Source organism: Medicago truncatula, chromosome 3 (assembly GCF_003473485.1).
Source record: "Medicago truncatula cultivar Jemalong A17 chromosome 3, MtrunA17r5.0-ANR, whole genome shotgun sequence".
NCBI classification, from domain to species: Eukaryota; Viridiplantae; Streptophyta; class Magnoliopsida; order Fabales; family Fabaceae; genus Medicago; species Medicago truncatula.
Window position 1 is genome coordinate 31111548 of NC_053044.1, and position 24297 is coordinate 31135844.

At 33.5% G+C, this 24297-nt stretch overlaps 4 protein-coding genes across 4 annotated transcripts; 1 reads left to right on the forward strand and 3 right to left on the reverse strand.

The window, feature by feature from the left end:
* Nucleotides 1-1484: 1484 nt before the first annotated feature.
* LOC25491078 (transcription factor RF2b) lies at nt 1485-4604 on the reverse strand. Its single transcript, XM_013604993.3, has 4 exons — nt 3983-4604; nt 3096-3228; nt 2422-2506; nt 1485-2301 (listed from the first exon to the last, which is right to left on the reverse strand). The coding sequence occupies exons 1-4, from the start codon at nt 4528-4530 to the stop codon at nt 1934-1936; spliced, it is 1134 nt and encodes a 377-aa protein (XP_013460447.1). The 5' UTR covers nt 4531-4604; the 3' UTR covers nt 1485-1933.
* A 1732-nt stretch (nt 4605-6336) lies between these two features.
* On the forward strand, nt 6337-9597 carry LOC25491079 (taxadiene 5-alpha hydroxylase). Its single transcript, XM_013604994.3, has 4 exons — nt 6337-6869; nt 7535-8100; nt 8401-8591; nt 8809-9597. Exons 1-4 carry the CDS (start codon nt 6493-6495, stop codon nt 9118-9120), a joined length of 1446 nt encoding a protein of 481 aa, XP_013460448.1. The 5' UTR covers nt 6337-6492; the 3' UTR covers nt 9121-9597.
* A 917-nt stretch (nt 9598-10514) lies between these two features.
* Nucleotides 10515-14503, reverse strand: LOC25491080 (taxadiene 5-alpha hydroxylase). The gene is made up of 4 exons (XM_013604995.3): nt 13978-14503; nt 11662-12227; nt 11141-11331; nt 10515-11038 (listed from the first exon to the last, which is right to left on the reverse strand). Exons 1-4 carry the CDS (start codon nt 14352-14354, stop codon nt 10724-10726), a joined length of 1449 nt encoding a protein of 482 aa, XP_013460449.1. The 5' UTR covers nt 14355-14503; the 3' UTR covers nt 10515-10723.
* Nucleotides 14504-15458: 955 nt separating this feature from the next.
* Nucleotides 15459-17689, reverse strand: LOC25491081 (uncharacterized). The gene is made up of 3 exons (XM_013604997.3): nt 17115-17689; nt 16838-16941; nt 15459-16034 (listed from the first exon to the last, which is right to left on the reverse strand). Exons 1-3 carry the CDS (start codon nt 17577-17579, stop codon nt 15785-15787), a joined length of 819 nt encoding a protein of 272 aa, XP_013460451.1. The 5' UTR covers nt 17580-17689; the 3' UTR covers nt 15459-15784.
* Between the last annotated feature and the right edge of the window lie 6608 nt (nt 17690-24297).

Below are 24297 nucleotides of genomic sequence, written 5' to 3' on the forward strand. Positions count from 1 at the left end.
ACCTTTCTAGTAAAAGGGCGCACAACATGCATCTCTGCCCGTGCACTTGAGGTCATGGTCTCCTTACCAATTCTTCCTGTTCGGTCTGTCAGACATATCTTCACAACATAAATAAATGAAAAAAAATAAATTTTTTGTTGAGACATTTTATCAAACACCTAAAGTTCAACATAAACATTATGAGTTTATTGTGTCATTTCAATCTCCATTGGAGCAAAACTAAATCTAATCAACATCTAAAATACAGTTTCTAACTTATTTAATCATTAACATCCAAAAATTCTAACAATTTCATCAACCCTAAAAACCTAACATTTCAATTTTTATAAAAAAAAAATCAATTAAACAAAAATAAGTCAATGCAAAAGGATCATAAGCACTTACTTGTAATAAACGTAGAAGTTGAAGTTGAGTTTGATGAAATTCGCACTTAGAAGGATAAAATTTGATTTGCTTTCTGTTTCAAACATAATGGCAGAGAAGCTTGTATGTTCTGATGTAAAACATACCTCAGCGCAAATTAACTCACGCTGGGTACCGAGCGCAAGTTAACTACCGTTGCGGTTCAATGCAAGTTAACTCACGTTGGATACCGAATGATAGTTAACTTGCACTGGGGTTAATTGGGGAATTTCGAGGTGAAAATAAGCAAAAACAAAAGGGAGAAGAGCAACTTTCATAACCTTAAGTCGAAACATAATTCATTTAGACAGACTCACACAATTGGAAAATGTACAATGAAATTTTTTTTAATAGTATTTATTTTTAAAATAATTAAATAAAATGTATAGTTATTCGGTGTCTCTAACCTATTTTTATTTGGACTTGTGATCATAGAACTTGATCCACCTTGATTTTGTAAAAGTTACACTTTATACCTTTTACAAAATCATGACGAGTCATCGTGATCTTGAAACGCGCACAGTGATACCAAACATACACTAAACAAATTACCGTCCTATGTGCCTTTCCTCTTTGTTTCAACCGTCTTCAATATTTGATCGATGAATTTTATTGAAATCTGGCCTACAACAACAAACAGTGACACCTTAAATAAGACAGCTGCTACAGACACAATTTTGCCTTATCCTTGTTTGAGTATTTGGGACCCCTCCAAACAGCTTTTGAATATTAATGTCTTGGTAAGACAAAAAGTAGACAAGACAAGAGTTAAGACGTACGGCAGAGAGAGAACCTAGAGAGGGTTGCCATTCTTATCTCCAAGACTTTAAAGACAAATGACAGCTTCTGTTAAGAAAGCCAAAATCCTAATACATGGATGAGATATTTTGAACCTTATCTCTAAATTCATGGTTGATGAAGTCATTTATTAGTTATAGCTACAAAAAAATAGGACGCAATGCAATCAGTTAAGACATGTAACATGTCTAGTTGAGCAATAATAGAAGTCTCTAAAACTTTTTCTTAATGAGGAAAAGGAACCAAAGACATAAATCTAAAACTATAATGATAACAATAAAAGATTACTAAAAGTACATTTTACAGATCCTTTTCTGTTTTGGATAATTCATCTTACATGTCCTTCAATTGGAACAATACAACAAATCATAGTTTACATATTTGTATCATGTAAATGATGATACACATGACCAAAGAGGGATCAAAAAGCATCCCAACATACAAAGGTACAAAGTGAATGACCTTTCATTCTGAATTTTTCAAAACCCACAACACCAAAACGCCACGCTTCAATATGATTGCGCGGACTTTTTGCGACAAAACCACGAGGGTGCTTCCCCTATCTGGGGAGCATATCCCTAAGAATAAACAATCAAGAATCATTTCTTAATCTAAATGGAATATTTAATGAAACATAGAACCTTCATTAGATGACTACATGTCAACACTATAGACAATTGAAGATAATGGAGCACCATAAATAAGTCAGTAGGTCAAGGAGTTTAGGTTATATTCAAAATGTAGTGCTACTCTCACTTGCAGAGATTGAGGGGGCTTCAGATTTCACGAGGGTTGATCCTTTGCTACTGATGTCAAGCCCCTGCAAACGACCGAGCTGATCATTTTGCAACATATCTGAGATTTGGTGAGAATTGGTTTGTTGCAACTGATAATTTGGCATGTCAGATGGGGAGTGACCAAATTGGGGAAATTGTATGTTCTGGTGACCCGAAGGACCTGAATGTTGTGGCATTGAAAAGAAATTTGACCCTGCAAATTGCAGCTGGTGCATTCCCATATTATAAGATTCAGAGGGGTTCATTGCCTCCCCGGTAGCAATCTTAAGCCTATCAACTTCCTTCATCAACGCATCATTAAGAGCTGCATAAATTAGAAACAAATTTCAAAGGCATTTTAAAAATTTTCATTTGAAAAATGTAAATCATTAAGCATGTATCTAATTGTATCATAAGAAAGTGATTGGCTTAAAATAGTAGCTACCATCTCGAAGGTGTGCCTGTTGTTCCATGGATTGCAGACGGAGCTTGAGCTCGGTATTTTCAGTACTCAGACCATTTGTGTCCCTCTGAAAAATCAATAAGTGGTGAGAAAAATTCCTATAACATATAAGTTTGTGGATAACAAACAACTGAAGTCAACAAATGGTTACTAAGAATTTTAATTAAAAACCAGCATCAATACCAGCCATTACTAAAATAACTTGCCAATCTAAATTTACTATTTTGTAACATGATCAGGAACCATGTAGATTTATCTACTAGAAGAAAGAAAGGATTTTGCGAAGAGAATACAAGAAGAGTGTGTCCACAATCCATTTATCTAAATGTGATATTTTCATAGTTAACAACAATTTCAAGAAAGATATATCTCTTATTATAATTTAAATGCATTGTTTGAGCAGCTGGTTGGAAAGCTTATACACGGCCGAAAAAGAAATATTTGCAGGCAAACATGCTATATCATAACTTTATAAGAAATCTTGGACAATAATCAAAAGCCACAAAATGGAAAGAAACTGCATATCATATCAAAATCATGATCAACTAACTTATTAGACACTTCTAGCATAAAATGCAGCTCCAATAAACAAAAGACCCAACACACAAAGGAACTTTTGGTTTGTTGTGTCAAAGATAGACAAAGTTGAAACTAACCTGGTATAATGTCAATTGGGCGGAGAGAGTTGTAGCCTCTGTTTGAAGGGTCTGAACCTTGCGCTCAAGCTCTTGAATATAGCGGGCCTTTCTCTCCTTTGAACGTGCAGCAGATTGCCGGTTTGCAAGTATTCTGCACATAACAACAATACTTCTGAGATTAATAATTGAAATAAAATCCAAAGCAACTACTAAAATTCAGTTATTGAAAATAAAATGAAACTATAGCAGCATCTATGGCATACACCTCACTCATGATTTCTGTGTAACATCCCATTTAAACACTTGAAATTCTAGAAGCATGTATAGTTGTTAGAAATTACAAATCCAAATAGCACCCAAACAACTAGGTTTCAAATCAAGAGTTTTTTTGGTCAAAAAAATAGTGTTTTTCGAGATCTCCAAAGTCCAAGCTTTTCACAATCACAACAAAACCGCAATCATCAAATACCAACCCCAAAGTGCCAAATGTCAATACTAACTATATCTATATGTCTAGATGAGCAATGAGTTTGGCAAAATCACGGTATCATCAGTGTTGAAGCTCTAAACTGTAGTTGTTTGTTTCTAAAACCACGACGCCTCATCGTGAAATCTCGAGCTGAATCCAAAGACGCACTAAAATTCCCATTTCAACATTAACATTCCAAAAAAAAGCAAATACTTCAAGATCAAACAATATTTACCCAAACAATCATAATCAGCCACTTAAATTTCCAAACTAACAATCAATTTCTATAATTAATACGTAATAACAACACAAAATAAATTACATTTTAATGACAATTAAGATCATAAATCGATGAATCAACGTAAAATCAACATTAATCCAATTCAATCACAAAAAAGTTGATACATTTTCAAACGAAGATAAATCAAGAAAAAACCTCTTAGCACGTTTTGGATCAATAGTCCAAAGCTCAGCGAGTTTATCAGGAGGCATAGCTTTCTTCGCATCCATGATCTCTCCAAACATATTCGTCGTCGACGTTGATCCATCAACCGAACAACTATGTCTATGCCTCGTTCTCGGCGTCGTAGCATCGTTCCCACTCTTCTCTCCATCATTATTACCACTCGTTCCGGAGCCGGCTCCGGCTCCGGCACCGGCGCAATTTCCGTAACCGGTCTGATTCGTATTCGAACCGTTTGTAACTCCTCCGAGCTTCTCGACGTCAATGTAGGTGAAGAAGAGATCGTCTTCGGATCCGATCTCGTCGAGGCTGGCGGTGGAGGATCCGCCGCCGGTTAAGGGATCGGAAGGGGAGAGGTCCATAATGTCGTCGGGGAGACGGTAGTTGATTTCGGAGTGGGCGCGACGGTGGTGAGAGTGGGGTTCGCCGGCGACGGTGGCGGTGGTGGAGACGCCGTTGACGCTGCCGCGGATGAAGACGTTGGAAGAAGGTGCATTGGGATCTTGCATTTGTGTCGCCATTTATTTTCTTCTTCTCTGAACTTTTTTTCTGATTGAGTCTAACAAACGCGTAAATTCTCTCTCTTCTCTTCTTCCTCACGTTGAAACCAAATATTAACGGTTGTCTTTTATTTTTTTATATATTATTATTGTTATTATTATTATTTAATTTATTTTATAAGCTTTTTGTCAAAAAATAAAAAAAGTACTTTTACATTTATCTTCTTGGAAAACACAAATAACATTTTTTGTCTTCTAAATTTTAAAATATTGTAATTTTGATTTTATATTAAAAAAAATTGTAATTTTGGTCCATTTAATTTCAAAACTGCTAAGAAGTCGTCACATGTCCCAAAACAAGAGTTATAACATAACTTTTTAATAAGATAATGGGTCAAAAGATCATATTCCCTTATGTTAAGGGTCAAAATAGCATATTTTTTTAAACATAGCGGATCACTTTTGCCATTTTTTTTAGGGTTAAAATCGTAACTTTTTAAAATTTAATGGGCGAAAAGTACAATTTTGCCTAAACATTACTATGTCTTAAAATCGTAACATTTTTAATAGAGTTACTATGTCTTAAATTAAATACTATTGATGTATTTTTCATTATCATAAATGCAAAGTGAAATATATTGAATTAAGAGTGATAAAAGTAGTATTAATTAGAGTTATAATTAAAACAAATAATTAATATTATATTGAAAAGTGAAATGAATCAGTTATTTTAGGAAAACTTTGTTATGGGACGAGGAGAATATTTTTTTATGCCTCCAAATGAAAACATTTTACGTATATACATTTGTTTATTCATACAATCATTATTTTCATACTTTCTTAAAAAAATTATTTTCATACTGTTTACACAATCTTGTCATTATTATAAGAAAAAAAATCATAATTTTATATTCATTTATTAGATGATGTATGTTGTCTATAATAAAGACCACATACCCTCTTTTGATTGGACAATAACAATAAAATGAAAGAAAAAAGGAGAGAAAAAATAAAAATACAATGAAAGTATGTTGTCTTAAAAATACAATAATATCATTTACTTATTACGATAATTACTTTTGAGGTAAAATGTATCACATAGAACAACACTGAAAAAAAAAACAAAAATATATCATATCTTTGCACATTAATAAAAGTAATTTATGCTCGTGAGCTTAGTTCAATTGGTAGGGGTATCACATTTTATATGCAAGAGTCGGGGTTCGAACCCCGGACACTCCACTCTCCACAATTAAATTGTGTGAGCTCTAGCCACTAGGTTACTTGACAAAAAAAAAAAAAAGTAATTTTTGTTTATTTCCATAATGATGTATTTCACTTCATCATTTGATACTTAAAATAAATTAAAAATTGTTTACTTAGACTAATAGAAAATCATATATTTACAAATAACAAAAAAAAAGACCGAGTAAGAATCCTAGAGTTAGAGTTAGGGGAACCCTAGGGCAACCTTTGGGTAACTACTCGATGTTGAGTATGAATGAAACACAATTAATCCTTCAATTTTGATTTTGATGACAACAAGGTATAAGAATATAATTAATCCTCTAATATTTGTTTCACGTGTAAAAAGTCATTGAATCACATGACTACAACTTTAATTGTAATTATTTTTGTTACAATATGGTCCCTCCATTTCTTCAAAAAAAAAAAAACAATATGGTCCCTCCATAATTATTTTTTTTTGGCTCCGTCACCATCAATTAATGATAATTATAATGTTTCCCTTTCAACTTAAAGGAAGCTTTTAGATAAATGATGATGTTTCCCTTTTTTTCCTTCTAATTGCACGAGGTGTTCCTCTCAATCAATTGGATTATACGCCTGCAAATATAAAATGATGTAACTTAGAAATCTCAACATTAAATAGAGTAGCTATAAGAAAACGATATATATTTGATTTCAATCACCAGAAATAACTACTACTTTATATGATCTTAGGTCTCTCAATCTAATTTTCCAATGGTTGTGGAAATATATTTCATAGTTATATGTCTACTCACTTTGAGTTTAGCTTTTCTCCTCACGAAATTTCTCTCAAAAAGTAAAATTAAAAATGTTCCAAAAGGATCTATGGGATATCCTCTCATTGGAGAGACATATGGTTTTCTTAAAGCACTGAGGCAAGACAAGGGCTCTGAGTGGTTAGAAGAAAGGGTAGCTAAATATGGTCCTGTCTTCAAAACTTCCATATTGGGTTCCCCTACTGTGTTTATTATTGGTCAACAGGGAAACAAGTTTGTTCTTGGTTCCTCACATGATGTTCTTTCTAGTAAGAAACCTCCAACACTTCAAAGGATTTTTGGAAAACAAAGCCTACTTGAACTCACAGGATCAAGGTACATATTCCTCATTGATGCAACTTAAATTGTTGATTTAAGTAGATTAGATTATTTGTCAAAAATCCTTATATATAACGATCAAGGTTTTATAAAACGATTTGTGATTGCAATTGTGGCCGCAACCTTAACGATCGAGGGTTTATAAAACGATATGTGACACCCCCTCACACTCAGGATTGCACATCTGAAGCGTGAACATAAATGACGGGTGGTCCGATAACGGAAACCTGATAACAGGTGGTCCAAAGAAACGCGAAGAGGCTCTGATACCATATTAGAATGGTGGTTGGGCCTAACACAACCCCACAAAACCGGCCTTTGAGGTGAGGATTGCCCCCACTTATAAACAATTTGTCAGGCCAATTCCTGACCGATGTGGGACTCTTAACATTAGTTAGTTACACTAGTTAGATAGTACTCTAATTAGTTAGTTAGTTACACTACTAGTTGTTTTTCTCATTTGCAAAAAATATCTTATGTATCCCTTGATGTGATTTATTTTATCAATATAATTTTAAATTTTACTTTTCTCTTATCGATGTCATCTATCAAGAATAGCAATATGATATTAGAATATGTTTTATTCTATCAAGAATAGAAAAATGAAAGATCGCGATGCAACTGTGATCATAATTTAAAACCTGTGTTTATTTTTTGTGTAGGTTCAAGTTGGTTAAGGGGGAAATGCTGAAATTCTTGAAACCTGAATGCCTTCAAAACTATGTAGAAAAGATGGATGAATTAGTGAAAACAGTATTATTGAGAGAATTGAAAGAGAATAAAACAATTGAAGTTGTGAGGTTGATGAAGAAACTGACCTATGATATGGCTTGCAATATATTGTTTGACATAGATGAACAAACAAGGGAGGTTTTGTATGAAGATTTTATCTTAGCATTTAAAGCAATTCATTCTCTTCCCATCAATTTCCCTGGAACCTCACTTTGGAAAGGCCTAAAGGCTAGAGAAAGAATTGTGGACAAAATACTTCCAATTATGAACAAAAGAAGGGAGGAATTGTCAAAAGGAGTTCTAAGCTCTACTAACGATATGATTTCATGCCTTCTTGCAATAAGGGATGAAAATAATCAACCTTTAGATGAAGAAATGATTGTTGGCACTTTTATTTTTATATTTGTTGCAGGTCATGACACATCTGCTACTCTTATGACCTTGATGATATGGAAGTTATCTAGAGATCAAGAGGTTTACAATAATGTTTTAGAAGGTAATTCTAATTTGTTTTTTAGGTTGTGCTATTTATGTGCCACTGTATCATGGATTTAAACTACAATTGCTGTCGCATTTACGCTACGAAACTTTATATTGCGGGAAAATATGACTGATGTGGTTGTAATGCCATTGCGGAGACTTCAATCTCTGTTATATTTGAGATGCAGTTGCAAGGCTTAATTTAAAACCTAGATTCCTTACTCTAAAATAAAAAAGGATTTAATACTTCTTTCATGGTTTTGTCGATAAATTGTATATTTTTTGGATTACATTGTTGCTAAATACTTTTATGCAGAACAAATGGAAATCATAAAGCAAAGGGAAGGAAATGAAGACAGGCTAACATGGGGAGAGATACAAAATATGAAATACACATGGAGAGTTGCTCAGGAGTTGATGAGAATGATCCCTCCTTTGTTTGGGGCCTTTAGGAAAACAATCGAAGATACTAATTACGAAGGATATGACATACCAAAAGGGTGGCAGGTAGGTGATGTTTCTTCCAAGGTTTTAAATCGCAGTCACGATATTTTATATTATTGGACAATCGTACTCCAATGCATAATGTCTCCATCGCATCTGCGCTCTTATTGTGGATACATCAATAACCTTGACGTCGCAGTTCAGATTGCAGTCACATACCTCTTTTACTGGCATATTTTTTTGGCCTAACTTTAATTTTATATTGGTTTCATGTTTTTAGGTATATTGGGCATCATGTGGAACTCATATGAACAAAGATATATTCGAGAATCCTGAAAAGTTTGATCCATCTCGTTTTGAAAATCGAACCAAGTCAATTCCACCCTTTTCTTACATCCCATTTGGTGCAGGGCTTCACTATTGCATAGGAAATGAGTTTGCTAGGGTTCAAACCTTAACCACTATTCACAATTTTGTGAAGACATATGAATGGTCTCAAATGAACCTAGAGGAAACAATTACTCGTCGACCAATGCCATATCCATCCTTGGGTCTCCCAATTAAGATCAAACCTAGATGCAATATGTCTTAAACTTTCTTGTTCTATCTTATATGTTCTATGCCCAGATTTCCTAGACTCACAAAATCCCACATTTACCATGTCAGTAACCGTTGTATCGAGATCGGACAATACATATTTTAAAGTTGGAATCTTAGATTTTTTAAGAAAAGAAATAAAAAACCTACTTGAAATTTGCATCATCGAATTTTGATCATACAATCATCGAGTAACTGCGTGAATGCATAGTTTTGACTAATTACATTGAATCCATGTTCATGTACTATGTAGTTGGTGTTGTTTCTTGTCATGTCATATGTAAAATGTTCCTTTTTTTTTTTTTGGAAAGAATCATGTAAGGAGTCAACATAAGGGAAACCTATATTGTATGTTGACTCTTCACGAGAAACCCTATATTGTTAACATTGATATATGGCTTCTATGAATTCATAATGTCTTTTGTGACTCAATCAAGTATTTGAAATCAAAGTGTGTGCGCTTTTCAAAACATAGTGTATTTGTTTACTTTGTGGTTATGATCCATCTTGCGATTAAAGCTAGGGTTAAGTGAGTTGTGAATGAATGAGATATTGAAATTAATCTTAAAATAAAAGCATCAAATCTCAAAAGCTCCATTTTTAGTCTGACTTCATCCAAACAAACACTAACATCGTGTTCAAGAGGTCCAAAAACCTCATAGTACAAAACTTCAAGGTCGGCTTCCACGGCACGCACTACCCTTGCCTCCAAGTGTTTGCACGTGCCATTAAGGGAAGATGACGAGCCAAAACACTCGTTATGTCCAGTTAATTAGTACTATGTCACCCAGTCTTATCTGGCAACGTCACCATACCCCATCATTTTCGTAGCCAATCACCTTATGTCTTGTGTCATCACTTGCCACATCTATCTTTGACAATTTTTTTAACAGTTACAATAAGCACCAAAATGTTTATATATTTACTCTTTGGCCCTAAACTTTTGAAAATTTGAAATTTGTCCATGATCTTTCAACAATTTCAAGTTAGCTTGTTCAACTTTTTCAAAATTGCAACTGACCCCTGGACTTTTGAAAATTGTAAATTGATCTCTAATCTTTTGAAAAAAATTCAACTTAGCCTTTATTTTCTTATAATTTGCTGTTTAGCACTTAGCCTTAGTAAAATAATCATTTTGCCCTTAACAGTACCCTAACCAAAACCTAAAAAAATCATAGAAAATCCATTTTAATCCTTATAAATGCCTCCAAGACACCAACATCATAGGTTCCTTCTATCAAATGTATCTTATTCGAGGCATTTTAGAACCTTGATTGGTTAGGCTTTGAGAGTTTTTCCCCTTATATTAGATCACATGATTCTTTTAACAATACTAAATTCAAATCTTCTTGCCATTTGTTAGATCACATGTGTTTGCCTAAGAAACTGCCGGGAAGATTTAGCAAGCTTTTAATATTTAACATTCAACATTCAATCATTGTATCATCTTGATCTATACAATCATACAGGTTTGTATTTGTCAATTATTAAAGCAGAATTTGAGTTCAACCGTTATCACTGCCCTCCTTGGTCTTTTCTCAGCCCATTTGAGTTCAGTTTGCTTTAATGTATAAATAATACAGGACAATAAATTGAGTTTAAGAAGACATATTACATCTTGGTTTAATCATAACTGGTAGACCTAAGGAAGGATATGGCATAGGTTGACGAGTAATAGTTTCCTCAGGATTCAATTGAGACCATTCACACATCTTCACAAAATTGTGAATGGTAGTTAATGTCTCAACCCTAGCAAACTCATTTCCTATGCAATTATGAAGCCCTGCACCAAATGGAAGGTAAGTAAAGGGTGGAATTGGCTTGGTTTGATTTTCAAAACGAGATGGTTCAAACTTGTATGGATTCTCAAATATATCTTTGTTCTCATGTGTTCCACTTGATGCCCAATATACCTAAACAAGAAACCAATTTGACATTAATGTTAGCCCAAAAAAATATATATGTGACTGATAAAAAATAATAATACAAAATTAAAACTTTGGAAGAAACATTACTTGCCACCCTTTTGGTATGTCATATCCTTGGTAGCAAGTATCTTTAAGTGCTTTCCTAAATGCACCAAACAAGGGAGGGATCATCCTCATCAATTCTTGAGCAACTCTCCATGTGTATTTCATCTTTTGTATCTCTCCCCATGTTAGCCCCTCTTCATTTGCTTCCCTTTGCTTTAAAATTTCCATTTGTTCTGCATAAAGGAATTTAGCAAAACTTCAAAGAGAGACTAAGAGTCCATTTACTATAGATTATAGAAAAAAAAAGTGATTTTTTCATTTAATAGTTCAGAGATTTGTAAGAAAATAAAAGCTATTGTGTCTGTGTACTGTAAAATTAGTATTTATTTTTTTAAATAATCATTTGCAAAAATGATTTTCAAGAGAAGTTGCGAAGCAGTTTTCAGATATATTTCATATTCTCAATTTAGTGATTTTCTAGCAAAATAACAAACAAGCCCTTTTTATTTTGGAATATGGAATGATACACAAATAGCATAGTGTAAAAAAAAAATTAGTATTACCTTCTAAAACTTTATTGTAAACCTCTTGATCTCTTGATAACTTCCATATCATCAAGCTCATAAGAGTAGCAGATGTGTCATGACTTGCAACAAATAGAAAAATAAAATTGTCTGTAATTATGTCATCAGATAGAGGTTGATGATTTTCATCCCTTATAGCAAGAAGACAAGAAAGCATATCATTAGTAGAGCTTAGAACTCCTTTTGACAAATCCTCCCTTCTTTTGTTCATAATAGGAAGTATCTTTGCCACAATTCTTGCCCTAGCCTTTTGGCCTCCCCAAAATGAGGTGCCAGGGAAATTGATTGGAAGAGAGTGAATTGCTTTAAATGCTGTGGTAAAATCCTCAAACAGAATTTCCCTTGTGTGATCATCTATGTCAAACAATACATTGCATGCCATATCATAGGATAGTTTCTTCATCAACCTCACAACTTGAGTTGTTTTATTCTCTTTCAATTCTTTAAGTAATACTTTGTACACTAATTCATCCATCTTTTTCACATAGTTTTGAAGGCATTCAGGTTTCAAGAATTTCAACATTTCCCCCTTCAACAACCTGTGCCTGCACAAAAAGTAAACACAAGCCTCAAACTAGATGGATTCACCATCCTTTTATAAATATCAATTCTTCAAATTGTGTGTCCAAATATGAAAGACCTTATTTCACAGCGCCACTGTTTGAATCAAGATCACAATCAAGGTTTAAAATTGAAACTGTTGTCGCTGTTGCGTCATGATCTTATGCAAAACTTTGGTCAAATGTGTTGACATAAAAAATAAAGAAAAACTTGATGTTGCCGCTTCAATTTGGATCATGCAAGAGTTTTTAAAAACCTTGATTATAATAAAGATTATTTTGACATACAAATTTGACATCAATATTCCACATCAACTTAGATAGTTAGCACAATTCAAACTCGCGGTTAAATATGCTAAATAAAGGAGTTTTAACTTATTAACCATTCACTATAACACAATTTTCAACTTCATGTTCCACTCAAATATTCAACTATACATTATACTCACTGACCACTATTTGAGTTCAAATATACACTTGAAATTTGTGATTAATAACGATCAATACTGTGTGGTTGTGTTGAGTAAGTGTTTAATAAGTTTTAGCATCTTCCATATTCATTAATCATCTACTAATCATAATTAGCCACATATTTAAATTGCGTTAAGCATCTAAATTGTTGTTGAATTTTGATGTTAAATTTGTATGTTAAAAATAGGAAAACATTTACATAAGATGCTTCACACACAGTTGATATACAGTTCCTAACTAATATAAAACAAAACTGTACATAATTGTGTCAACAAAGGTTGTCAAAATCAAGATTTTGCTTAACTTTGAAAGAGGATAGCAAGATCACAAAACCAAAAATGGCAACCAAAATCGAAGGTTTTTAATCAAATAATATTAAATATATACTATAAAGCATTGTTGTCAAAATCCTGACTTAAATCGTAAAATGCAGGATTTTGCGACTTTATTCACCTTCTATGACTCAAATCCATAGCAGAATCCCAAAATAGGTAAAATCCTAGTAAAATAGCACAGAATCGTGAAATCCATACAAAAATTCAGGAATTGAAAAGGGGTTTTAAGGATTTTGTCCATTTTTTAGTCATTTATGTATAAGTATTTTGTGGATTTAAACCGAGTCATTTATGACTATATATAATTTATAACATATATTTAACATTGTTTTTGTTTTGGTAAAATCCATTGATTTTGATTGTGATTTTACGATTTCTTATATCGATTTTACAAAAGTAGTTGAGTAAAATCTTTCGATTTTGATTGCGATTTTAAGATTTTCGATTTTGCTCTTCCCTTTCGACTTGAAGCAAAATCCTGATTTTAACAACTTTGCTATAACGTGCATAAGCCACGTAAAGTTTGAAATCTTAAAATTAGCATAAAACAACCAAGTTTCACATCTTAAAATAAACGACTCAAAGTCCCAAATCTCTAATATATAAAACAACCAAGTCAAAAAAAAATACTCAAAATCTAGATCCTACAAGCCTACATCACATCACGAACGCGCCAATTATATGGCGGATTTTACATAGTTTAGGATTCTACTCAGGATTCTGATCGGTAAGGCAGAGCAAAATCACAAAATCATAAGATTTCAGAATGCTGATCGAGATTTTAACCACAATGAAATATTGTTTAAATGATGCCATTTAATTATCCCCCTTAAAATACCATTTCACTTTGGACAAGCTATCTAAACTATTTGAAATTTTAAAACAACAATTTAAGTTGCAACAATGATTAAGAGTTGAAGAGTATCTACCTTGATCCTATAAGTTCAGCTAGAGTTTGCTTTCCAAGTATCTTTTGAATGGTAGGGGGTTTGTTAGCAGACAAAACATCATCTGAGGAACCAAGAATAAACTTGTTTCCTTGTTGTCCAATAATAAACACTGTAGGAGAACCCAGCAAGGAGGTTTTGAAAACAGGACCATACTTTGATACCCTTTCTTCTATCCACTCAGAGCCCTTGACTTGCCTTTGTGCTTTAAGGAAATTAAGTGTCTCTCCAATAATAGGATACCCCAAAGACCCTTTTGGAACATTTTTTGTTTGACTTTTTGAGAGAATTTTTTTGAGGAGAAAAACTAAACTCAAAGTGAGTACACATATAGCAATGAAAGGTATATCCTCTACCATTTAGAAATTAGACGAGAGACTTGTGATCAATTGGTGTAGTGCTAAACTATCGAGATAGAGATCATATATGGTTTTCTTATTACTTTATGTAATGTAATGAAGAGACATTGGAAAGAGAAGACATTGGTAATTTGGTATGGTACATCATTTTATATTCAATGCCAATAATCTAGTTATCCATTGAGAGGGACACTATTACAATATATAAGAGAATCTTCTATATATATTGTAATTAATAGACACATGGCAGCAGTTTTTAATTTGGATATATAATCTTTGGGTCTACGGTGATGACATTATGCAAAAATATAAAAAATATATCACATTGCAGCAAAATGGCTTTTATTTTTTTATGTTCAAGCAATGGTGGGGTGGGTATTGTGTATCTCTCTAAATAAAGAGCAGGTCTATCTAAATAACGTATTGATCATGATAGTGCGGTTGGAAGAGAAGTAAAGTCTGATCGATAGTTATTAATTATTTCAATTTTCACTTCACCATTGAGTCCAAAATAATACATGAAGTCGTTTAAAGATAATGTTATTGTGTAGTATGAGTCGTCTAATCTCATATTAACCTCCGAGAGATTGTTTACCGCATGAAACAACAAGAAATTATCCACATCCGATTTCCTAGGTCAAGAAAAATATGAAGTCGTAGCAGCCAAACAAGCAGCACTATTTGATCAAGATCAGTGACTTGCATTCCTATTTTAATAAATCCTATTCAAAATACAAACCTAGCACGTGAGCCATCTGATCTTAATCAAATGTTACTAATTTTTTACTGCACCAATTCCATGATTCTTTTGACAGTAGTAAATTCAGAAACATTTTTTTACTAATTTGATAGATAACAATGTATTGGGTGAAGTAACTGGCCGGCAGACTTAACAACGTATTTTATTTTATCATTATTTATTGTATCACCTTGATCTATACAATTTACACAAGCTTGTATTTGTCGTTTATTAAAACAGAACTATCAAGCAATGCTTGTAAACTTGACAATTGTTGATTATTTTAATGCAAATAACTTTTGTATATGTATTTAATATTTTTAGCTAGGTACAAAAGTAAACGACACATTGAAGAAAGTGACACATATAAAGAAAGAAATGATAGAACTCTTAATACAAGTTAAATCAACAAATTGAATAAAGAAACATAAGATCAAATAAAAAAACAAACAGTTGAAAGAATATTTTGAAAGAAACAATAGTTTTGGGTACATTAATATCTCATAATTTGCAGAAACAATCATAAAAAAATAAATAAAAAATCTACACATATATCTAATTATATCTCAATTTTATGTCTCCACAAATATCTGCGATGAGATATGACTAGATGTATGCGTAATTTTTTTATCGTGACAGTGTATACCAATTAAACTCTAAACATTTCCCGTTAAATTAATTTTTCTCGTTTTCAAAGAGGGACGCGATGATGTGGAGAGAAAGGAGAATATGCTGCAGACATGGCATAGGTGGCTTCACTACTGCTGGCAATAGACAGAGGACTCCTTGGAGTTGTAGGTGTTGTTGGTCTTGATTGGTGACCATAGCCTTTGTCACCATTCCTCCTTGGTCCTTTCTCTGCCCATTTGAGTTCACTTTGCTTTAATGTACTTGGATACCTCCAACTCAAACATCCTAGTAACCCTGCTCTCTCTATGTACCTGTGTAAATCAAGTTAATGTTTTATTGAAGTTAAGAAGAAAAAAAAAACTTGAACAAAAATTAGAATTATCCTTTGATTAACATTGTTGAATTAAAATAATTCCATTCAATGTTTTTATACTAGATCTTAACTCCAACTACCGTGGACCGCCTTCATATGTGGTTCATATGAACTACCACTTGAAAATTGTCCAAAACACCGATTACAACTGATGTTACCGTTCAAAAGTAGAAGCTCGTAGTCCCCTTTCTCTTCACAATTGAGACGGGCGAGTTTATCGATGCCAATTTTATAATAACAAAGAAAACAAATGAGTTAAGTTTTGAGGAGCATTATTTTGTTTGTCTTGTTTTTGTCAAATTGAGATTGATCATATCAGTGTCTCAGTCATTACAACAAAGAAGACATTGAACTTCTATTTCTGAAAGCTGGTATCAATCATCGTTGAAGTTTTAGATGATTTTCAAGCACTGATCCAAGGTAGATGAACGTAAAACTTCCCCCCGAAATAGAAATTAATCTATCATGGTAATGAAGGCTTAGGAATTTCCCTAATTATTTGTGATCTGGTTGAGTATTTTTCTTTTCAAGATTATGAAATGGCATGTCTGAATTCTTTTACACCGATTATGTCATTTACAGATGAAATTTCATGAACTAGCTCATGTTATATGTCAAACAATTTTGGTTATACGTTACATAACACAACTCATCTAACAATGGAATTTGGATCTAATTTAGGAAATCAAATTTAAGAGACTACTTTTTTTGGAGTAAAACGTTTGATTAAAAAATTGTTACCTTTGGCTGAATCTTAGTCCAAGGCACTCAATACACTTTCTTCCTTCTCTCAGTTCTCCCATACCAATTTCCACACACTGCTTGCAATAAACCCTGCCACATACCTGCATTTTCCAAAAACAATGTTAAATAAAGCAAAGAATTGTACACCACACTCAACAATAAAGTTACAACATTTTATACGATTATTTGAAAATAATTTTGTTACTGCAAATGGTTTTTCAAAATCTTAGTATGTCATTTTTATAATCAACAATAGTAACATTTAAAGACATACCAAGCATCTAGTCCTGAAAAAATAAACATAGTCATTGCAAATGGTGCAAATCTTAGAGTGAGGAATTCCTTGTCGTCTTCGTCGAATAGCACCACCTTTTCCTGAAGCCAAGCTCTCACCACTCATGGCATCATATCCCATACTATGCTCACTTGCCTTGCTAGGAGTACTTTGAACACCAACACCTCTATGGCGAAAATTTTGTTGATTATATTTGTGATTAGAATATACCTTGAAGCCTTTTTTGAATTCATCATGAGTAGGTGACATGGACATAGGTGAAAGAGAAGGTGATGGTATATTTCTTGTGGGGGTGTTAATAGCACTTCCTTCAGAAATTGTAATGTTTCTATTCCAATTTGGCAAGTCTTGAAATGTTAGGTTAACTGATTCATCTGGGATTCCTTGGTATAGTTCCTCTAGTTTTGGTTTTTCTTCCATAGTTTTTTTCTTGTGATCACCCATTTTTAATTTCTTAGGATAAAATGAGATTATGTCTATAAATATTTTAGGAAAGTTTAAATTAAGGTAAGAGAAGTGTTGTAGTAGGCTTGTTTGGTCCAATTGCTAATAAAAACGACCATATGTGGCCAAAGTTTATAAGGCCGGTTGCTATGAATATTCACATAATTGGTTGCTCGATTTTTGTGGGGTCTTTTCAGTCTTTTGGAGAAACTGGGCATAGGAAATTGGTGTCATTACTTAATAATTTTCTCTATTGCATGTTATTATATTATATATACTTCTATAGGAACCTTTGGAGTTTTTGTCAAAACAGGTAACCTTTGGAGCAGGACCGTGTACATGAATAATGCTGGCCCTATGACAAAAGTTTTTTTAAAAACTGAACATGATATAAATGATTACTTTTTTATATTATTCTTCTAGTTTTTTTAGCTGCAAAATCATTTATCAGAGCTTTGTAATAAAGGAGTTCTAGTTTTATCAGAGCTTTTATATTAATGGCTAAAATATGGTTTTGGTCCCTGCAAATATTTTGGTTTTAGTCCCTATAATTTTTTTTTTGTTTTTGGTCCCTGCAAATACGTCTCGTTTTGATTTTGGTCCCTGATCCCACTTTTGTGATGATTTGCACACGTGACATGTGATGACCGAACCCATTTATTATAAAAATAGTCCCTACAAAATCTTTTAATTTTTAGAAAGGTCACTGCAAAATATTTTACTTTTGAAAATAGTCCCTGAATGGACTATTTTCAAAAACAAAATATTTTGCAGGGATCAAAAACAACAAAAAAATATTACAGGGATTAAAACCAAAACGAGGCATATTTGCAGAGACCAGAACCATATTTTAGCCTATATTAATCTTCTGGTTTTTTTAAGGGAAAAGGAGATGAGGGTTTGCAAAAATAAAAATAGGAAGAAGTACGTGGAAAAAATAGAGGACATTAGGAGGAGGGGTTATTTTTCTTAAAAATATAAAACCCTCGTCATTTGGAGGAACTAAAAAGTTGTATTGGTGGAAGGTTTTGGGGGGTTGGGCGTTTTATATGAATTCCTCAAATTTAATATATGTTATAATATTCTTAAAATTAAAAATATATTAATCATAAGCATTAATTTATCACTCTCTAAAAAATATTTTTTCAAAAAATATGAAAAGATTTATCAATTTTCCCTTATATTTATGTTCTTCCAAAGCCTTTCCTTCTCCTCCCATCTAAACTCCCAAACAAAGCCTTAAATTGCTAAGATGGCTATTAGAGTATAGTGAGAGATAACTTGGAGAGCAAGCAATCTAGTATAAAGTTAGTTAGGGAGTTAGTTACTCCAAATCACAATAAATAAGCAAGACCTATGTACTATTCCACATCTTTTATTCATTTGCATCTTTGTGATGACTCCTAGAGAGAACTACACAATTTACCTTTCCATTGCATTTGATCTAGAACCATGGAATCCTTTGATTCATAACATGGTATCAGAGCGCTATGGAGATAGCGATTTTGATCCAGTTTCTGAGGACGAAGATGATTCCGATGGTGATGAAGAAGAAGATCTTAAAGCTTCCGCATCAGAAAATTCTTGTTCTTTCGCTTCGCAAGTTTCGATCGTTTTCGGCAGTTTCGGCGATTCCTTTTCTACTCCTCCTCCTTCACCATGGATTGCTCCAACCGTTGATGGATTCACCGTCAAGATCGGTGCAGTTCCTTGTTCTCTGATTGATTCACGTTGCAGTAATCGCAACTCTGCCATTGATGCTTCGGAAGAAAACCAGAAAACACATATTCTTGATTCAGAGTTGATCGTTTCTGCCAAATCAACGAATTCGAACAATCGCGAATCTGAGTTCCATGTTTCTGAAGCCGTGTTCAAGCAATCGAAGCATCTCATCATCGATACTGTTATCACATGCTTTGGACCTGTTTACGGCGTTTGCTGCTTCACCGGAAAACAGGAACCAATCGTTTCTGCCGACAACAGCAAGATTCAATTTCTCAAGTTACATGACGAATCAATCATTAATTTTGATCCCGGCGGAAGAATTAGTCCGTGTTTAATGCTCTCTGTTTTCACAGTTCTCGGACAAATTCGTTTCCAGTTATCGGGGATACCTTGGGAATTTTCTCTATTTTCCCTTTTTTTTTTCTCTCTCTAGATTTTTCTCTCTCATCATTTTCTCGAGAAAAATCATTTCATTTTCTCTTCTTTCTATCTTCATTATCCTGGATCGTTCCTTTTCTTCGAATCTCAATTTCATCTACTTTCTCTAATTCAATTTTGTTTTCGTGTCTTCTCATTCACGATTCTTGTTTCCTCTATCGCTGAATTTCCTTTCCATTTCTTTCTGTTTTTTTTTTCGATTTCAATTTCGGTTACTTCGATCCAATCGTGTTTCGTTTGATTTCACTCTTATTCAATTTCATCTTTGATTCGAGTTTCTTGCTTGAATTCTTGATCGATCGAGTTTTTCAAACTACGAATAATTCGTTTTCTTGTTACGTTAATCTCAGTTTTTGCGATTGCGCTTTCAATTTTCATTCTCAATTCTTGAAGAAGCGCATTTGGAGAAGTGCTTTTAAAGAAGCGTGGTTTAGTTACGATCGGAATCGTGATTGGATTTGGTTTACAGCTTAAGATGTTTGTAGAAGTATTCATTTGTTCCTGGCTTAATTCATTTTTGATCTTCATCGAATCACACTGCCGAATCACGATTTGAATAGAGTTTTCGCTTGTCATGATTCAGCATGTTGTGTTGTTTCGTTGTTCCATTCTCTGATTCTCAACAGGTCCAGAAGTTATTGCCAGAATAAGCTGTGTTTGATGAATTCGCGTTTGCATATTTTGAAGAGCAAAATCATGTTTTAGATAAGTGATTCTGATTCTGATTTTGGACTAGTGCGTTTCTGGAAAGCTATTTTGGTTTGTTTTTGAATAAGTTGTGTTTGGCTGAAGCGTGTGTTTTGCAAAAAGCGCTTTTCGAAAAGCAAGTTGTTTGGTTCATTTTCTGGTTATTGATGATTGATTGCTTGCTCTCCAAGTTATCTAGATTGCTTGCTCTCCAACAAATATAATCAACAAAATTTTCTAATCACAAATAATACTTCTAGTAAAGTGTTAATTTTGTTGGCGCAGCAGAGATAGCAATGAAAGTGTATCTACATCATACTTATTTGTAGGGAAATGTTAACCTTACATTCGATTAACTCCTCAAGACAGTATTTTACTCGATGATGCAACTATTTATATTCAACTTGTAGGTAGTCTAATATACCTCACAATTACTCGACCATATATTTCATATGTTGTTCATCTTGTTAGCCAATTCATGACTTCTTCATGTACCACACATTATGTTGGTGTCCTCCAAATTATTCGGTATATCAAGGGTAGTTTATTTTATGGTATTCATTACTCAGTTACATTCTCATTGATTCTTAGTTCCTACTCTGATGCCGATTGGGCCGGTGATCCTAGTGACCATCATTCCACCACTAGTTTTTGGATGTTTCATGGAGATTCTCTTATATCTCGGCGTGAGTTACAATACGTTGTGATTCTCTCATGTTGTATTTTATATTATAATCATGTTAGGATTAACTATCCTTTATGTGTAATTATTTTATTTATTTCTTTGTTTTCAATCCTATAATATAATTAGGAGCTCTTGCTTGTGTTAGATACACATTAAATAAAGATACAAGCAGTTGCAAACAAGTCACAATGAGTTGTCGCCAATCACTACTGACTACTACTCCAACTTATCTACCTCATCCGACTATATCACCACTCCTACAACCATGTGCCACCACCTTTCATAATAACCATTTCAACTCTTATAGTTACCTCTGTATAAATAAAGAGTCCTGAAACATGTACCACCTTATGTGAACATACCACTCTTCTACCACCATTAGTTGGCAAATTTGATCATAAAAATTTAAATAAATAAAAGTCGCAGCTAAAAAAAACACAAAAAATATTAAATTTCCAAATTCTGCGTTCTCTTTCATCCTCTCTCTCTCTCTCTCTCTTCTTTGCAGATCTCTCCTTAGCTCTCTATCCCTAGCATGAGGTTTTCTCTTTATTCCATATGGACGAAGACAATGGTTGAAGGAGGGTGGTGGAAAGATATGATGACGACGAGGATGGAGGTGAAGACAAGATGAGAATGAGGGATGATGATGGTGTGGTTATATCTGAGATGGTGATGGTAGCGGTGATGAGATTTAAGGGTGGGGAACATGAAGAAGTTGTGGACGGTGGTGATGGTGGAGTGTTGTGAACGAGAATGGTGGTGGTGAGATTCAAAGGTTGTGAAAGAGACATAGTAGTGGATGGTGGTGATGGTGGCGACCATGGTGGAGCTGACAGAGTGTGAGCCTTCGACGGTGGGGCAATCATGGAGCTTATGTTTGATGGGGAGGATGTGCTATAGTGGTCGCCGAAGTTGTGTTTAGTGGTTGGAGACGATGGTTGTGGAGGGCAAGGCTGTTGGGAAAAGGGAGAAGAGATGATGAATAGATGATGAAATAGACTAATTTTTATGAAAGTGAGAAAAACAAAAGGGTGGGGAGGGTTAATTGTGTTAGGTCTTTCAATTTTTTGTGAAGTGTTTGTTAAAATAGTTCACAGTCTGATCAGAAGCAGAGTTCTTATGAAAGTATGAAACAAAGTTGTCACAAACTGAGAGTAGTCTAGTCCTCTTGCACTTCTAAGGAATTTTCACTATAATCACACAGGATTACAATTTGCTCAAACACACAAGTAAGAGACTTCCTTTGCTTAATCACATCAGAAAAGACTTCTAAAATAAGATCGTGGTTTACACTCGATATACAATTAGAGGGCACTTGTAAAATGACAGAATTCTTGTTATATTTCTGCAAATGTGCTTATATAGGAGAGATTGAATATCCGTTGTTGAAGAAGTGGCGCATCAATTTAGTCCTCGAGAAGCTTGATCATAGACGTTGAAATGTTTCTCAAATGGATAATGTTGTTGAGTACTCATTTGAAACTCATTTGCTTCTAATGGAATGATCTGTCAAAAGAGAATTTGTACTACTCTGATAGTGACATTCCTTTAGAAGACGACAAGCTTGTTTAAAGTCTTCAGCTTCTAACGTCATTCTCAGATGTTACATCCTTCAGATTCTTCTGAATATTCTCTTAAGATTAAGATTTTGGCTTTCTTTTTCACCTTTCTTCAGATCTTGTTCCAAGTCTTATAAGATTCTCTTTTGCTTCAGATGCTTCCTTATGCGTTTAAAGTCTTAATGTCTCACAACCAAAACTTGATTTAAGAGTTAGAATTTAATTCTATGGTCCTGCACACTTGAACGCACATTAACATATTTAATTGTTCGTTCATACATTGTTAACATCAAAATTTTAAAGACATCGTTTAAAACCTATTTTGGTTCAATATTTTATTGGATTATTAAAATAAATAAAAAATAAACGCCACATAAGGGGGTGTAATGGGAGCATGGGAAAAAGGGTGTTCAATAAAAATTACTCAAAAATAAATCATTTTCTCTTTTAAAAATAATATTAAAATTTTATTATAAGTTTTTATATTTTTCGAAGGGTAATACAAGTCTTTATTTAAAAACATTTATTCTATTTATTTAATATTTTGGGAGGTCATTCACATGTCAAGTAAAACATGAGTATATTCATGATAGTTCTCTTAATAGTTACGGTGGTTAGCTAGACTCTTACAAGTTTGTGGTCCTAAATTTTTTTTTTTCTTTCTAACATAATTTTTGTTTTTAATCATATTTTCTAACTTATTTTATCTATTGTCATGTTTAATTATTTTAATTTTATGTTTTAGTAGTTTTTATATTGATTAAATTCATAGCTATACGAAGTAAAGAGTGTTTTTAAGTCATACCTTCTAAGTGAAATTCAAAACTGAAACTCAAAACTAAAATCATGTTTTCTTTCTATTATACGCGGGTTGCTGTAGTTGGCCATGGGGTTTTTTGGCATGCATGTGCTCAATTCATGAATTTCTCGTATCCACGTGAATGCATATACTGTAGGGATGTCCTTCAACATTGATGGTTTGTGTGTAGTGAGAGAGTAGTGTTTGCGAGCCACAAAATTAACTTGGTCATACTTCTACTAAAGAGGTGATTAGTCCTCGTGAGCTTTAGCTCAGTTAATATATGTAAGGTCCGATGTTTGAATCCCGATTATAAAAAAAAAAAATGATTAAATTTTTAAATGAAACAAACTATTAAAGGTCTTCAACAAAATTGAACTTTCGTATCTTCAATGTCTTGGTACTCAATTCGCTTCTTTAGTAACAATCCCTTAATGTCTTAGGTAAGTCGCTAACCATTGAAGATTTGACTGTGTGTTAAACTGACAACCAGAACACATATGGTTGAGAACCCATAACACTTGTTGAACAAACCTAGTTTTGAAAGGACAGAACCGATATCGTCAATCAAGAGAAACAGAGAGGAGCAAACAAAAACACGTTTTGAATTAGGTGCAGTGCACGATGTAGTTGCCGGGAGCAATGAACAAACCTACATCTGAAAGGACAGAATTGATATCGTTAATCAAGTGAAACAGAGAGGAGCAAACGAAAACACGTTTTGAATTAGGTGCAGTGCACGACGTAGTTGCCGGGAGCAATCAAACCCTCATCTGGTTAATGTTCATGTAAGTCACCAAAGATGTTTCTTTTTTGACCTTC